We start from the raw sequence: 16864 nt of genomic DNA, 5'->3' as shown, positions 1-16864 counted from the left end.
GGTTTGAAAGCCTTTAGTGTCTTAACCTTGCTTGAGAATTTGTTTTCTTGATAATTTATTCGAATGCAGAGTGTGTGTTGCCAAGACTTTTAATTGCTGGTGCAAAATTCTGGACATTTAGAATTTGATCCCAGAAATTTGAGGCTTTTTTTGTATTCCCTGTTAGATTTTCCACTACTGCTTATGAGCTGTCTGACATCTCTAATCTGCAATTTCCCAAAAGAAACTTGACACTATTTGAACTTCTTCTTTCCAAGAACTTTGGGTATGAAGATACCATCTGCCTGTTCCTAACAGATAATGCACCACTATTCTTATTATTCATATCTTTCTTGTAGTCGCACAATAATACCAGCAGGGATAAAGTGTGGTAGTAATCATTTCACTGTGGTTTGAAAGCCTTTAGTGTCTCATCCTTGCTTGAGAATTTGTTTTCTTGATCCCAGCAAGTTTGAACTTTTTTTTTTGTATTCCTTGTTTCATTTTCCATGATAACACTGCTGCTCATGGGCTGTCTTGACATCTCTAATCGGCATTTTAATCATCTTCTTTCCAAGCTGAAAAAAAATGATAAAAACTTTGGGTATGAAGATGCCTTCTCCCTGTTCCTAACAGATAATGCTCCACTATTTCACTGTGCCTTTAGTGTCTCAACCTTGCTTGAGAATTTGTTTAGTCAAATGCAGTGTGTGTTACCAAGACTTTTAATTGTTGGTCCAAAATTTTGGACATTCAGAACATGATCCCAGCAATTTTGGGCTTTTTTTTTTTGTTGTATTCCCTGTTTGATTTCCCACTTGCAAACTTTAGGTATGAAGAAGCCATCTGCCTGTTCCTAACAGATAATGCACCACTATTCTTATTATTCATATCTTTCTTGTAGTCGCACAATAATACCAGCAGGAATAAAGTGTGGTAGTTATTATTTCACTGTGCCCTTAGTGTCTCAACCTTGCTTGAGAATTTGTTTAGTCGAATGCAGTGTGTGTTACCAAGACTTTTTTATTGCTGGTCCAAATTTTTGGACATTTAGAACATGATCCCAGCAATTTTGGGCTTTTTTTTTTTTTTGTATTCCTTGATTGATTTCCCATGATAACACTGCTGCTCATGAGCTGCATTTTAATCATCTTCTTTCCAAGCTGAAAAAAAAGATAAAAACTTTAGGTATGAAGATGCAGTGTGTGTTACCAAGACTTTTAATGGCTGGTCCAAAATTTTGGACATTCAGAACATGATCCCAGCTATTTTTTTGTATTCCCTGTTTGATTTCCCACTTGCAAACTTTAGGTATGAAGATGCCATCTGCCTGCTCCTAACAGATAATGCACCACTATTCTTATTATTCATATCTTTCTTGTAGTCGCACAATAATACCAGCAGGGATAAAGTGTGGTAGTGAGCTCAGTCCAGCTGCACACACACACACACACACATCATAGCCATTTTCCTGTTGACTCCGCGCTCCGCCACGTTGGTTCCCTTACGTGTGTGTGTCGCATTCTCCAGCAGCGTTATGTTTGTGATGAGGCGGGAAATGGCGATCACTGACTGCTAGCTTCTACCCGAGCGACAGACAGACACAGCTGGCTGAAAAAAAACACCCACGGCCCCCCGACCTCTAACCGGTGGCCGCCACGGTCGCGGCCCGAGAGCTTGACAACGCTGCGGCAACTCGGGAAGAGCTCCTTAAATTAACCGGTAAGCAACAAACAGCGTCAACATGTAAACAACAACAACAACAAACAAAAAAAAGGTTTGTCCCTCTCGGTAGCTGGTGGCTAACGTTAGCCAGCGAAGGGGGCGTAGTCTAACGGCTGAAAACAGTCACGGTAGCTGCGATGTAGCTTTGTTTAACACAGTCTGCGTGTTAAAACACATTCATGTCGTGGCGACTGACGTGGAAAATGTCACGGCCTTGCTTTAGCGTTTTATTTTTTTTTATTTTTTTCCATGAGCTAACTGTAGCCCCGCTCGCGTTAACAGCATCTGGAGGTGTAAGTTACGTTAGGATGATGAATTCCGGTTGATAACAACAATTTTTTAACCAGACAAGTGCCAGGTTGTGTGGCCGCATACAAGCTCGGGGTTTGTCCTAACACATGTGGAAGACACACCGGCGAAAAACCACCGGTGAGAGACACAGAGACAGACAGAGAGACAAGATTTATGCTAAACACCAGCAGCTGGCTAACGTTAGCGGTAGCTGACGTCGTCGGTGTGTGTTACATAACGACAGTGAGCTGCTGCCAAATCTGATTTTTACCAACAATTAGCTGATAACGAACCAAACATAAACACACACAGAGAGAGAGAGAGGGTGGTTTGTACTCAACACCTTGCTCAGGTTGTTTTTGTTTTTGTTTTTTTCAAAAGAAGGCCTCGTATTATTTTTCCAAATGTTTATCACGCAACGTTACACCGCCCACTCCACTCACTGTCACTGCTGACAGGCTCAGCAGTGTTGTTGACACCAGAGGTCAAAGATGAGTCGGTGTATAAACGACCTTAAACTTCCTTTAAAGAGGGACAGGTTGGACAATGTGAAGTAATAATATATATATATATATATATTTTAAAAAGTTGCATACAAATGCACTGTGGCAGTCACAGTTATCATTTAAAAAATATATAGTTTATTTCACATCTGAAGTCAGGACAACAAAGAATAAATTGTATGGAGCACGTTAAACGTTGCATGTTCATTTTAAACATGACTTATTATGACTAATGCAAAGTCTGTTGACATTTAAGGGTGGCTGCCAACATCTATTTATTATTATTATTATTATTATTATTATTATTATTATTACCATCATTATCATTTTATAAGATAGACAAGCAGCCCAGCACCCTTCATACAGGGTTAAAAGTGTCAATGTCAGACCTCTACTTGCCTCACTTTTCTTTTCACTGTATACATTTGATACTATGTGTATGTATCCAGTCCTACGCGTTATTCATGTTTTCCTCCTATTAAGAAGGAGGAGAAATATTCATGATTAAGGTGTGTCGACATGATTATCTAGTTAGAAAACAAAGAATTAATTGTATGGAGCACGTGCATGAAGTTGATAGTGATCGTGTTCATTTTAACAGACTTATTAGAGTAAAAGTCTGTTGAGATTTAAGGTGGCTTGCCAACATCTTTTTTATTATTATTATTATTATTATTATTATTATTATTATTATTATTACGTCATTATCATTTTATAAGATAGACAAGCAGCCCAGCACTTCTCAATATAGGGTTAAAAGTGTCAGACCTCTACTTGCCTCACTTTTCTTTTTGGTTGTCCTTTTTGTACTCACTGTAGTACATTTGATACTATGTGTAGTGTATGTATCCAGTCCTACGCGTTATTCATGTTTTCCTCCTATTAAGAAGGAGGGAGAAATATTTCATGATTAAGGTGTGTCGACATGATTATCTAGTTAGAAAAACAAAGAATAAATTGTATGGAGGACGTGCATGAAGTTCATAGTGATCGTGTTCATTTTAAACAGGACTTATTATGACTAATGCAAAGAGTGGTTGCCAACATCTGTTATTAGTATTATTATTACATCATTATTATTTTATAAGAGGAGAAGTGGAAACAGGAACTGAAACGTCGCAAACATTATTGGATGACATGATATGATACCTGTGTAAATGTTAGTCAGGAGTAGAGGCCAAACCTCACAGCAACATGTCTGTCACCAACCGTCATATTACTTAGTTTTCTCTACCGTTTTAATGTATAAATGTATGTCTCTTTGTGCTAATATATTTAAAAAATATATGTATAATATAAATGTATTGTATTTTCAATCACCAGTAAGACTCTCAGTCAGGGCAGAGAGGACATTAAACCATTGACAGTCTGATTCTCTGTTGCTGATAGTCACTTTAACTCCATTTGCACTAAATGCTGCGACTTTCATTCATCGTCTGTCTACAGCCTAATTTATATAGTTTGATATTGTAAAGCACAGGTTTTAATTTCTTAGCACACATCTCATTTTGATGTACATGTTTGATGATTTCTCTGCACATTTCAATTCTTAGTGCAGGTTCAATTCCTTTGCACGCTTTAAGTGCATCCATCCATCCATCCATCTATCTATCTATCTATCTATCTATCTCAAATATTTCATGATAAGGTGTGATTATCTAGTTAGAATGCAGAAGCATGTCCTATTGTACATTCATAGTGTATATGTTATATGTATGTCATTTTATATGTGTTAAATAAAACACACTCATATCTGTGTCTGTATTTTGCTTTAGAAGTCCATTATCTGACGCGCTGTATCCGAGAGCTGTCCATGGCACCAAGTGTCAAATACTGACATTTACTGTAAGTTGGTATCAAATATTTGATTTTATATACATAATTGTTTGTTTGGTTCCTGATATCCTGTAAAGCTGCCTTTAACATTTCTGTCTATTTATGAGCAAGCTATTTTCATCATCTGCAATGTTTCTAACCGTGTTTTTCCTCCCCCCGTATCAGATTCTATGTGACGGTGGAGCATGATGAGGCTGAGAGTGCGTAAAGCTCCTCAGCAGCCAAACTTAGGCCGTCGAACCCACCCGTCCCAGGCCAAGCGGAAACACTGTGAAGTGGAGCCGTCCCCGGTGAGAGGTCGAGGCAAGATGCAGAAGAATGAAACAGGCTTGCTCTCCACTATAAAGAAATTCATCCGAGGAAATGCTGTCAAGGTGGGCTCACATCAGGATTCTCAGCTGCTGTAGGAACACACACTCTTAATGCACAATAACAGCAATGCCTCGGCTGCATTGCATGCTGATAAACAATGACTCATACATAATGGCTAGGAGTGTTTTAGACACCAAACAGTCTTAACACAGCCAACGTAAGCTCCTTTCACACATGCACTGCAACCCTGAACTTATCTAAACACTACCTGGAGAAGCTGTGCAAGAGCGATGTGAATGTTCAAATCAGTTGGACTGGACGTTAAGGCAACTTTACCCAGCCAAATCCCCAGTCCGTACATGAGCAGGTCATTGTATTCGCAGCAAGCGAGTGGGCGAGTCGATGACGTTGCACGGTGTGTAGCTGCTTTGTATTCTTTTCTGCTTGCCTGTATATTTCTTTCCACTCAATTTGTTGTAATGTTGATAGAAGTCCTCCTCCTCCTCTTTCTACACTCTGTCCAAGCGCCACTGCTTGCCTAAATCAAACTGAGTATTTAAAACTTGTGAGAACATGATGACACACTCCTGTTGTCCTCCAGACAAGGGATGCGGCGATAAACTGTTTCACTGTTAACTGCAGTTTAAAACATCACAAAGGCTCAGCTACACCAAGTGTTTCTCTCGCTGACATTCTACAATGTAGCGGTGGGTTAAGAGTTGGGCTTTCAGTGTAATGTAAACCAATGGCAACAAAGCAGGAAAAGGGGAAGTGCACCAATTCAACCTGCACCAAAATGTCATGTAAAGGTCATAAAACCTGCAAAAAAAGATGCTCTCGAAATACATCATAGTGTTCAAACTTTAATCGTACCAATAAAATCTATAACCGCTGCATCCCTACTCAATAGTCCAGCCCTGACTTTGTACACAGTGGAGATAGTGTCCTGTATTTTTCTATATTTCAGTGAACTTCCTCTATTCTCATTCTGGCAGTAAATGGTAATGATAAATATGATAATAAACACATACTATATGTTTATTAGGAGTAGGTTGTGAGCTTTTCTCTAAAAATCATCAACCATGTCTGAATAAGCTCCTCAGTAGGGATGGGAATTGATAAGATTTTTACGATTCGATTCCATTATCGATTCTGTTAAGCGATTCGATTCTTTATCGATTCTCTTATCGATTCTAATTTGGGGAAAAAAGGAGAACAAACAGTTTGATCAGCATCAACTTTGTTTAGTTAGAAGTATCACAACCTTACAAAACCGACAGCGAGGTCAAAAGAGGCCCACAGCCTAGATAGTAACGATGTGTAACTACCTTCCGTAGTAACCGCAGAGGTGCTCATAGCCTGGCTGCTGCCGCTGCTGCTAGGTTGAGATTCATCTCCAGTCCGAAGCGTATCAAAAACACAACATTCATTTAAAAATATTGCATGTCGTGTGCGCAAATGTTTCTGCATGTTCGTTGTGTTCCCTCCCGACGCTGTTATCTCCACTTTGCAATGATTGCAAGTTGCCCTGTTGCCATCTTTTTTGGTAAAATGCAGCCAAACTTTGGAGCGTTTGAACCGAGTGGGTGCCATTGTTTACTACTGATTGCACTGTACGTGCGAAACTTGTGTAAGTTACGTGGCGTAATTTGTCGTGCTTGCTGGAATCGAGCATGCGTAACTTCTTGCGTCGTGCTTTCTGGAATCAATAAGAGAATCGTTAGATAAACTGCCAAACGATTCCATGGAATTGAAACACACGGAACTGGTTCTCAACAAGAACCGGTTTTCGATCCCCATCCCTACTCCTGAGTCTCTTTTCGTATAAGTATTCGCAGCAGCACTAAGTCGAAGTAACGTTTTCATAACTTTATCAACATGGCACAAGTCTTTATTGAATGGCGTCACATTGGGAGGGTGCAGCAACACAAAGTAAAAGTTGAACTGAGTGCAGATAAAGATAATAAACAAGAAGTGTCTTTTCTTGCATTTATTTTATAAACTCTAAAAGTCGCTCACTTATCTTCTCCTGTAGATTTAGTGTAATGATACAGGGACAGCTTATTGACTGTTACAGTCGTCATCGCCTCGATTGCTTTGTTTGCAATGCTATTCATTGTGTTTCGCATTAGAATAAATTGACTGGTTCTGTATTCCTGTTTTCGTGTTTGTCAGGTGGAGCAGGACATCCCCGCCAAGAGGAGTCGTATTGATTGTAATTCTGATGGCGATCTAATTACTTCAACACCACAGACTAGAGGCCTTTCCAACAAATCAGTTTCCAGAGTTTGCCGGAAAAGTCCAAATAAAGGTACGAACGACAGACCCAGTAACAGATACACAGATGTTTTGATTTTGGGTTGTTTTTAAGGAGTTGTGTGTTTTTTTTTCTTTTTAAGACACAATGACATGCAACAGTAAACCTATCAAACCAAACGGTAAACTCGAGGCCCCCGTCGAAGCAGCAAGCAGCCCACCACGCACCACCCTGCTTGGAACCATCTTCTCTCCAGTCTTCAACTTTTTCTCACCAGCAACTAAAACTGGTAAAACAAACAAATCATTTGACACGAATGTTTAACATTAATGTTTAAAAAAAAATCTATCTAAAACTTTACTGACTGCTCTGACTGCTGTTTGCCTTCAGCCACGCCTGGTTCAGACTCTCCTGGCCAGGCGATGGAGGCAGAGGAAATCATGAAACAGCTGGACATTGAGCAGGCAGAAGAAATGCCAAGCAGCACTCTCACATCCACAGAGGGCATCACTCCATGTCACACCGCCCCGATGTTACCGCAGAGGCTTCAGATTACCTCGGATACAACCGTAGAAGAAGGGGAAATCGTCACTGAAGCTGACATGCCACCATTAACGGGTATGACCGCTCTCACATAAGCCTCATTCTTTACGTATAATCAAGAATAACTTACGTGAGCTACAGATTAATTGTTGTTAAACTGACTGAATGTTTCAGCTCCTAATAATTAGTCCTCAGGAACAGGTTTCATTTTTCATTTTCCATCTCTCTGTCCTCAGCAGCTCCTGGTTGTATGCCAGACGGTGGTTACCCACACACGTTACCTCCACCTCCCGCAGAAACCTCGTACGATGAGGACTGGGAAGTTTTTGATCCGTAAGTAGATCGGCATTAGTTAATCAAGCTTCTAACGAACACAGCTGTTAATTCATAAAAGATCATTTAGAAAATGAGCTGTACATGGAGACTTACATAAATAACTATTAAATAATATTCAAAAACAAAAACTATTGATTTTGTGACCAGAAGTGAAATCACATCCAAGGTGACATTGCATGTTGGTGTCTGAGCTGAGGTTGCTGCAATGTGAAACTTCCAACCACTAGATGGCAACAAAAACCGGACTGTGACGCCACAGCACTAAGAATTTAGTTCAGCTGATTCAAACTGAACTTACAGCGTGAAGATGATAGTCGACTTCCTTACTATAACACTCCTGCTCTTTGTTGTGACTGTTTGTTTTGTTTAATGAGTGTCTCTCTATGGTTTCCTTGCTTCAAGGTACTTCTTCATCAAGCATGTGCCTCCGCTGACAGAAGAGCAGTTAACACGCAAACCAGCGTTACCTTTGAAAACACGCAGCACACCAGAGTTTTCCCTCGTCTTGGATCTGGTAAACAGAGAACGTTTTCCTGTGCTGCATCTCATGTTGAAATAAAACTGACTTGAACTGACTGATTTTCTTTGTTTCTCTCTCTCTCTCAGGACGAAACTCTGGTCCACTGTAGTTTGAATGAGCTAGAAGACGCAGCCCTGACATTCCCTGTGCTCTTTCAAGATGTAATATACCAGGTACTGACTGTTAAACGTCGTTCTCTAATGGAAAGGTCTCGCAGGTTTCGCTGCTGTGATTACATTTCTTAATTTGATCCTGTAGGTGTATGTTCGGTTGAGGCCCTTTTTCCGCGAGTTTCTTGAGCGGATGTCTCAAATGTATGAGGTGAGATACCCTTTTTATTTCTAAGTGACTTCAGAGAGTATTTGTCTATTTCGACCTTCGCATGTGACTCATTTATTGCTGTCCTTTCAAATTTCAGATTATTCTTTTCACGGCTTCAAAGAAAGTCTACGCTGACAAGTTGCTCAACATCCTGGATCCCAAAAAGCAGCTGGTCAGGTCAGTGACGACACAAAGCAGCTTTTATAAAAACGCTGTGCCTGCTTATCAAGTTTGCTTGTCATAGCAAGGTAGCCAAAGATAAACAAGCATCATCATATGTATTGATGTCTTTCTTTATCCTCCACACACTGATCTGGTCCTCCTGTGTCGAGATCTCCAGCCAAAAATACAATATGCAAAATAGTCTGCGGTAACTTCCTCTTCCTTCTATCAAATTAGTAGGAAGAACCTGTTTGGCTTATAAAAAGCAGACGTTCACATAACTGGTTAAAGCTTGTGCAGTTTGCATGAAGTGGTGAAGAAATGTGCTGTTCTCAAATGAACGATTATCACCACACTGATTACATGTAATACATGTTTTTAATCGATTTGACCTCATTAAGTACCACAATCTGCTCTGAGAAGGTGTTTTTTTTTGTGTCTGTTTGTTTGAGACGTATCATGTTAATGTATTTATTGTCTCATTCTGTGTGTGTGTGTTTTTTTGTTTTTTTTTAGACACAGGCTATTTCGTGAGCACTGCGTGTGTGTTCAAGGAAATTATATTAAAGACCTAAACATCCTCGGACGGGATCTTTCCAAGACGATAATAATTGACAACTCACCCCAAGCCTTTGCATACCAGGTAAAACCAGTTTCTTGAAACTTTTTATGAACATAATCAATGTTTCTGTGTCACAGTGATGCTACAGCGTAGATTTTTTTGTGTCTTTTTCAGCTTTCCAATGGGATCCCTATTGAGAGCTGGTTTGTGGATAGAAATGACAATGAGCTTCTAAAGCTTGTACCTTTCCTCGAGAAGCTTGTGGAGCTGGTATGTATTTTCTAGTTACATAAAGATTAGATGCATGGACATACAGTCCTTATGCGGGGCCTTAAATAACAGTGTAAGCTCTTTAAAAAGGTTTCAATATTCGTTGGTGGCATTTCTCAACAGCTTTAATTTTCTCATGCAGTCCTACTGATAAATATAACACACAATCTGCTGCCTCCATGAAAAATGTTTCATTATGATTCGATTTCATGTTTGTGCAGGTTGTTTCTGTGCAGGCAGAACTGTAATAATTCGCTTAATAGCCACTTAATTAAATACAAAACGAGGTCCTAAGACATAATGGTGTTTCTCCTCAGACTCAGCTTATTAGATACACCGAGCTAACTATTGCAGTCTAATACGACAGCCCTGCAATAAATCCTGTTTTCATGAAGGTGATCCTGATAATGAGGTGTTTATTCGACTGTATGATCAATTTGGGGGGTGCAGTTTCAGGTGCTGTTGAATTGTGTTGTTATAATTCTTCTCATTAATATAGATGTAAAACATCTCTCGGTATAATGTAATGCATTTCAAATCATCCTGACCTCGAACAGTTTCAACATTGCAGGAGACTCGGCTGCATTTCTTTTACTTATATTTGTCGTCTGCAGGCTGATGGACGTCTGTGAACTGCAGATAAAGTAGATTTATTCTTTTTGCCTTTTCAGTCTCGTCACGATCAGCTTTTCCCCACATCGCCGTCAAGCTAGACGCCGTAGTCATCAATGCTGAGCTGAAGCGTCTGTTCTTTTTGTAGTTTTTGAAACTTTTCTCTCTCTTTTTTTTAAATCACAGAATGAAGATGTCAGACCGCACATCCGTCAACAGTTTCGTTTGCACGACCTCCTCCCTCCAGACTGAAGACCTCGTTCAACCTCTGTACAAGATGGTACCAACATTGGAAAAAAAAGAAGAAAAACTTAAACCCCGAAGGAAATATTCAATGGATTTCTCTTTACAAAACATTGCCATTCTAATTATTCTAATTAAAATATTTTTTTTAAATCATGCAGAAAAATTCGAAAGCTATGTTTGAGTGAAAAAGCTCTGGATGTTTTTATACAAACACACTCAAATCAGACTCAGAACAAGCAGACCAGACGTTTCTTTCTAGCGCGACTTTGAAGACGGCCTCCTGGAAGGTATTTTGTCTTTTTAAGAACCATTTTGGATTGACAAAACTGAATGTCATGCAGTGTTGGATTATATGGACCTTGGCGGCTCCAGCCTGACCTTGATCGGCCAGTCAAACCTGTATAATATTCGATCTATTTACCTGTAAATATGTGTACATAGTTTTTTTTCTTCAAGGTTTTTAAGTCGTTTTATTTTCACTTGAAATTTTAGTATGTATTCTTTGATTCGGTTGCTTTTATAAACCAACAAAATGTTAGTGTGTTTTGTTTTGAAGTTGTTGATGGACAGCTGCTTTTCTGTTGTATGCCTGCGTTATTCCTGTGATGCTTTACTCCATTACATGCAGTCGTCTGTAAGGTGCAGTTTAAAAAAAAGAAAAGAAGAAGAAGTATCTTTGGGAGGAAAATGTTTCTTATGTCATGTAAACTAGAATAGAGTCTCAACTGAATACAAAGCCATAGTGGCTGAATTATAATTTTGGAGATTTGTAATCAAGAGTCCATTTTCTGATTTCAACACCTCCATCGTCCTCTTTAATGAGGCCTGAGGTGAGCGTGGGTGGGTGAGTCGGGTGGGGGGGGTTAAGGCATCTTGCACTTTGACATCCAGCCCTTTGTAAGTTGATGTAAAATGTTGTCACTTTTCTACACAGGTGTGCATCACCTCGATTTGTTATGTGGGGGAGAAAAAAAAAAGAAAAGAAATTGTAGCACCAGCAAATTGCCAACATGTTCGCTTTGAAATCTTGTTTTCCAAGACTTGTCTTGTATGTGGGATCTTTATGATGTAGGAGTCACAAGTTTTATTGACTATTGAATGATCACTCCTGTTGTATTCAGTGTTACTTAATGGTTTCCTTGAAAATAAATACATTTTTATACGACTTAGAGCTTCCTACTAATAATTGCAATACACATCCTTGGGTATATTTATGGATAAACAAAGTGAGTTTGAAAAGTTTGCAAACAAAATCCAAATTTAAACTGGATCACACTGTTATCTTCAGCACATTTAGTTTGCTCAGCCGGTGTTTTTTGGTTGACGCAACAAAATTGTTTTTGTCAACGTTCAAGAAAAACTTTTCCAGGAAGATTAAGTTGGAGTGTTAAAAGGTTGGAGTTGTAAAATGACCTAAAACTCCTGTAAATGAGTTACCAGGGTTTTTTTCTAAGACTATCTTAAAAGTGATATTTAATGTCAATATTCAGGTACAATGGTCTCTTTTCTTATTAGTGAACCTAATCGGAGTCTTTTTTTTTTAAGGGCCTATATACCTTTATTTGTAAAGCAGAGGGGGATATGACGTGCAGCAAAGGACTGCAGGCTGGAGTCAAACCTGGCTTGCTGCTGGCCTTGGCCTTCGTACATAGGGCACACGCTCTACCAGGTGAGCTACAAGGGTGCCTCACTCATTTTAGTCTTGTAACATATGCATAAAACTTTAAAAAATGTTTATGAATTTCAAGTAAGAACAACTATAGAGGGATCCTTCTAAAAGGATCATTATTATTGTAATTATTGTAACGAGCAGTAAAAAGCACAAATGGGATTTTAAAAATTAATGATTCTTTTACCAACAAGGACCACGCCAGTATGGATTTAAGTTTTATAGCAGGATCATTGCACGTTATGGATAAGGATGCACTGAGGGATGGAGGGGCAGAGGATGAGAGGAAAAAACAGGGTCGTTGGTAGATGGAGGGGTTCAGAGGTTGACCAGTGTTGGCTGGCGACAGGAAGACAGGAGGGAACCTGGAGGGAGTTGAGACTCTAGTTGGGGAAACCATCTCTCTGTATTTCTATGTATAAGAGCGCCATGATTTTTGTATTTTTGAATGAAGGGGAGAAGAGAAAAGAGGATTTCGAGAGGAGTGATGTGAAAACTGAGTCACAGAGGGAGTGAACAGATAAGGTGTATTGAGGTACTTGAGATACGGAATTGGGATGAGATCAAGGTGTGGTCCTTGTTCCTGAACTAAGTTATAAAACTCAATTTAATTAGGTGTGCTTGTTCCAAGGCTGGCGTTGTGCATGCTCACTAACTGATATCTTATTAGGACACTTGACAGAGTTGGGGCATCATGAATTTAGTTATTTAAACTTGTGCTCTTGTGCTCTTGTGGACCTTTTTGTCAAGTCAAGGTAAATGTTTAAACACGTTGTTTTAACTTTATGACCAGGCCCAACATTTCTTTCCAATTAAAACATTAAGTATGATGTTAGAAAATGAACAGAACTTTGTCGCACTGCAGCAGAAGAGTGACTTAGCACAGCTCTATGCTCTGAAGTTGCACCTTAAAATTGTGTCAAATTAGAAAAAAAGCATGGACTGTATTGTAGTCAAATACATTGTTGCCCATAAAGTTGGAATCGTTTTGTTTTCAGATACATTTTTTATTCCTATTTATACACATCAGGTTAATTGTTGTTTAATTTTCACTGTGGTATGTTTGGGAGAGATTGATCAATGATGTTCTGAGAAGATACACTTTATCTATCAAGAATAAATCACACTGTCACAATCATTTCATGAGAAGAGGTAAAAATATTTTATTCCAATGTTATGGGCAACAGGGTACATATATCTAAATTGAATAACAATCAGCTTTATTGAAAACAAACATGTAAAACCATCACACAGCATAGCACAGCACATTATTTTAATACTTTAAATATAATGGCCACTGACAATCTTTTGTTCTTTGTTAGTTTTGAAAACTAATTATGTTTTAAACACTGACATGATCAATATTTCATGTCAGATCTGTTTAATCTTTTTAGAATATGACTTGTATTAAAATGAGTTTTCTGAGTTTTCTAGTTGCATGTTTTGCAAACATCATAAAGATTGTAAGTAAAGAATTATCTTAAAGTAAGACACAGACAAACTGTGAATGCTTTTATTTAACTTTTATAATCTCAAGACCTAGAATCTACCGTACAGTGCATTTAGTGACACGACATACATTTGTTAATCTGGTGTGACGTTTCCCGATTACTTTGCTTTAAACAACAGAAATAGTAGACAATGCTCTGCCGTGTTCTTAATGTTTAATTTATGTTTAGTTTCTGTGGAAATAACAGAAAAGTTTTATTAAATTTAAATTAAATTTGGTATTTATTTGGTCATCTTGGACCTGAAATATTAAACTATGACTTATGAGTTCTCTTCAGCAGCTTGTCGCCTTGTATAAAGGCGGCCATATAAAAAGGTATTTATATTAAACCTCCAGTGTAACTTGATAGATATACAGTGGCAGTGGCCATCTTTTATTGGTATGTACACAACCTGCCAGACTTTTTATTCAGAGATATGAAAATTACGAGTTGTCCTGATCAGATAACCTGCTAATGTCTAAACCTTTTGTTCTTCCAAGAAATAGGTCATTACCTGATTGTAGGTGTGCACTGAATTACCCTTTCCAGAGGTCATGTGACTCTAAATACAAAGGGGGCCAGTCTTCATCAGACTTATCTAACAGTCACCAGAAGGAAGAATTATTTCAAAACAAAATCACTCTGTTGATAGTGTGAAGATAAGACGTGGGGATAATTAACTGTGTATTTAGACTAAATCCACCCAGTGAAACCCCCCCTGCCCTCATCTATTGGCTGCTGATGGGGGTGGAGGTTGTGGCTCATGAACTATGAAGCATTGCTGGTGTGTTATCGGGGTCGACGTGTATAAAAAAGGTGCTGGCAGGTGTTCTCACACCAGAATAACATTAGATCGATCAAGGATGTGGATACTCTTCTTCTTGAGTGCCTTGTTGGGGGCATTGGGGTCAGAGGAAACCTCCTCTGGAGCAGCTCAGCAGCTTCAGGCTCTCCACTGCCCGCCGTGTGAGCAGATACACTGCTCCACCCGGCGTGCGCTGAAGCTCCAGTGCAAAGGTGGTGTCACGACAGGTGTCTGTGGCTGCTGCCCCGTCTGTGCCAAAACAGCGGGGGAGACCTGTGGAGGAACGTGGGACTATCTGGGCAAGTGTGATGAGGGACTGGTGTGTGTTTACAAGGACGCAGCAAGTGACAAACCAGACGCAGAGCGCAAAGGGATCTGTGAAGCTGGTGAGATTAAAGTTTATAACCTCAATTAGTATCACGCAGGTAGTGTGCCCTGGATTACTGATTATTATAATGTCACAGGGAGCCAAATGTTTTAATACTTTAACCAACAAATTTAAAAATAGATGCAGCAAAGTCTGTATTTTGAATTAAAAAAAGTCACAATTTTACTTCACATATATATATATATTTAAGTTGATGTATCATTATGCTTAATAATTTTCACTACAAGTGCTTTGTATGTCTGTATACATATGTACGTTTCCTTCCTTTTAAGCCTATTTTTGCGCATAATTGAATTTTTTATGCAACTTACATGTTGCAAATTAGATGAGCATCTTTTCATAAAGTAACATGTTGTGAATAGCAGTACCACAACATAAAAATACTCATTACAAGTAAAAGTTCAGAAGCATCATCAGAAAAGTATCACTAAGTATCAAAAATAAAAGTACCTATCATTCAGCATAATTTTACCCATCTGTGTTTTTATATATCTTTTATAATATTGGATTATTATTAGATTAATCAAAATATAAGCTGCTGTATGTATTGTATATGTATGTATATGTATTGAAAAAGAGCTTATTTTTTATATACCGTTGGGTAGTTTAACCCATACAGTGCATGATATTTTGCAAACTGTTTTGTAAAATTTTGATCTGAGACTGTAGCTGCGAAATAAATGTAATATAGTTAACAGTAGCATCAAATGGAAATACTCAAAATTGTACTCATGCATGCTTTGAGTTATAGTATAAGTCATAGTAGTGGGAATGGTGCCTCTGTAGTAAATGTTGCTTATGAGTTGTGAAGACTGATAGCGTGGTCAAGGCTTCCTTTGATTCAAAGGTTTTTGCTAACAGTTAAGCCATAATTACGCCTCTTATCTCTTTGTGGTAAAAAGAGTTGTCACTGTTATTGATATGGTATCAGACGTAGTACGAGATTAGAGATTTTCATGTTTTGTTGATGCTCGGGGGGGGAAAGATGTAAATATAAAAATATCAAAATGTGAATTTCTCATTCAGTGTTTGTTTAAAATGTGTTCCTGTGCAGTGATTCAAACATTGGATCCAGAGAGCTGTCAACCAGAATGCACCCAGGAGTACTGTCAGGCAAACCCATCTAATATCTGCTCTGCCAGGTGAAATAAATTTAATAAAAAATAGATATTTCCTTTAATGTCTCCTCGTGTTGCATATTTAACAGAAACCTGAATTTCCTGATCTGCAGGTTTGTGTCACTGGAGAAGACAGAGTGCCAGGGCTCCTGCCAACACACCTCCTGTTCAAGCTGTCTGCTACTGAAACCCCCATCATGCTCTCAGACCTGCACCAACTCTGATACTTCCTGTCTACAACGCTTTGGGAAGTGTGTGCACAATCACCTGACGACTCATAATCACGTATGCAACAACAACCTACAGGTAGGCGGGAGAAAAGCACTGGAAACTGTTGTACCTTAAAAAAACACTTTAACCCACTAATCAACTACTGTGTTTCTGTCTTTCTTTCTCTGTAGAGTAATCAAGAGGGACATTTTCTGTGTTTGGTCCCAGCTTGTCCAAACACAACCCAGTAACTCCTGATGTGAAAGAGAGAAAACCCACTAGCTCATGTAGCAAAATGGAAAAAGGCAGCTATCTATAAACCTTGTGTATAACTTGAATATTCGTCATCCAACAATCACATTTTGTATGCAATTTAAACCTGAATAAAACATTTTTATGTATATAAATAAATGGTATGTGTGTTGTGTTTGCTCTATGTTGTATCTGGCTGCAGGACCAATTTACTCTCAGGGACACAAAGTTCATGTTTACCTGTGTGTAAACATCTGAAATGATTAGCTATTCTTTATTAGAGCCGGATGGATTCAATAATAAAAATAAATAATAGTGACTTTATGTTTGGAATTAATGAAGCTCCCTAAACAATGTTTTGCACATATCTGGTGTAAGACATAATAAAACAGGTAAGTCCACACAGAAACATCTCAATGGATGGATTGTTGTGACATTCATGTTCCCCTGAGGATAA

The 16864-nt window shown here is 38.7% G+C and overlaps 2 protein-coding genes across 4 annotated transcripts; both read left to right on the top strand.

Moving 5' to 3' along the window:
• Positions 1–1226: 1226 nt before the first annotated feature.
• ctdspl2a (CTD (carboxy-terminal domain, RNA polymerase II, polypeptide A) small phosphatase like 2a) lies at positions 1227–11640 on the top strand. 3 transcript variants are annotated; one of them, XM_019269265.2, is made up of 14 exons: positions 1227–1701; positions 4274–4343; positions 4500–4708; positions 6822–6957; positions 7046–7192; positions 7294–7521; positions 7686–7779; positions 8185–8296; positions 8389–8475; positions 8561–8623; positions 8721–8800; positions 9302–9428; positions 9522–9617; positions 10416–11640. In XM_019269265.2, exons 3-14 carry the CDS (start codon positions 4520–4522, stop codon positions 10479–10481), a joined length of 1425 nt encoding a protein of 474 aa, XP_019124810.1. In that variant the 5' UTR covers positions 1227–1701; positions 4274–4343; positions 4500–4519; the 3' UTR covers positions 10482–11640. The 3 variants fall into 3 exon arrangements, with proteins under 3 accessions (XP_019124810.1, XP_027128584.1, XP_027128586.1); XM_027272783.1 differs by having other exon boundaries at positions 1228–1701; positions 7683–7779; XM_027272785.1 differs by lacking the exon at positions 1227–1701 and adding an exon at positions 1816–2133 and having other exon boundaries at positions 7683–7779.
• A 422-nt stretch (positions 11641–12062) lies between these two features.
• On the top strand, positions 12063–16527 carry si:ch73-330k17.3 (uncharacterized). The gene is made up of 5 exons (XM_019269251.2): positions 12063–12144; positions 14135–14825; positions 15882–15969; positions 16059–16251; positions 16347–16527. The coding sequence occupies exons 2-5, from the start codon at positions 14405–14407 to the stop codon at positions 16404–16406; spliced, it is 762 nt and encodes a 253-aa protein (XP_019124796.1). The 5' UTR covers positions 12063–12144; positions 14135–14404; the 3' UTR covers positions 16407–16527.
• Positions 16528–16864: the final 337 nt, after the last annotated feature.

Source organism: Larimichthys crocea, chromosome XXI (assembly GCF_000972845.2).
Source record: "Larimichthys crocea isolate SSNF chromosome XXI, L_crocea_2.0, whole genome shotgun sequence".
NCBI lineage: Eukaryota > Metazoa > Chordata > Actinopteri > Sciaenidae > Larimichthys > Larimichthys crocea.
The sequence above is the reverse complement of the archived record's forward strand: the minus strand, read 5'-3'. Positions and strand labels throughout refer to the sequence as shown.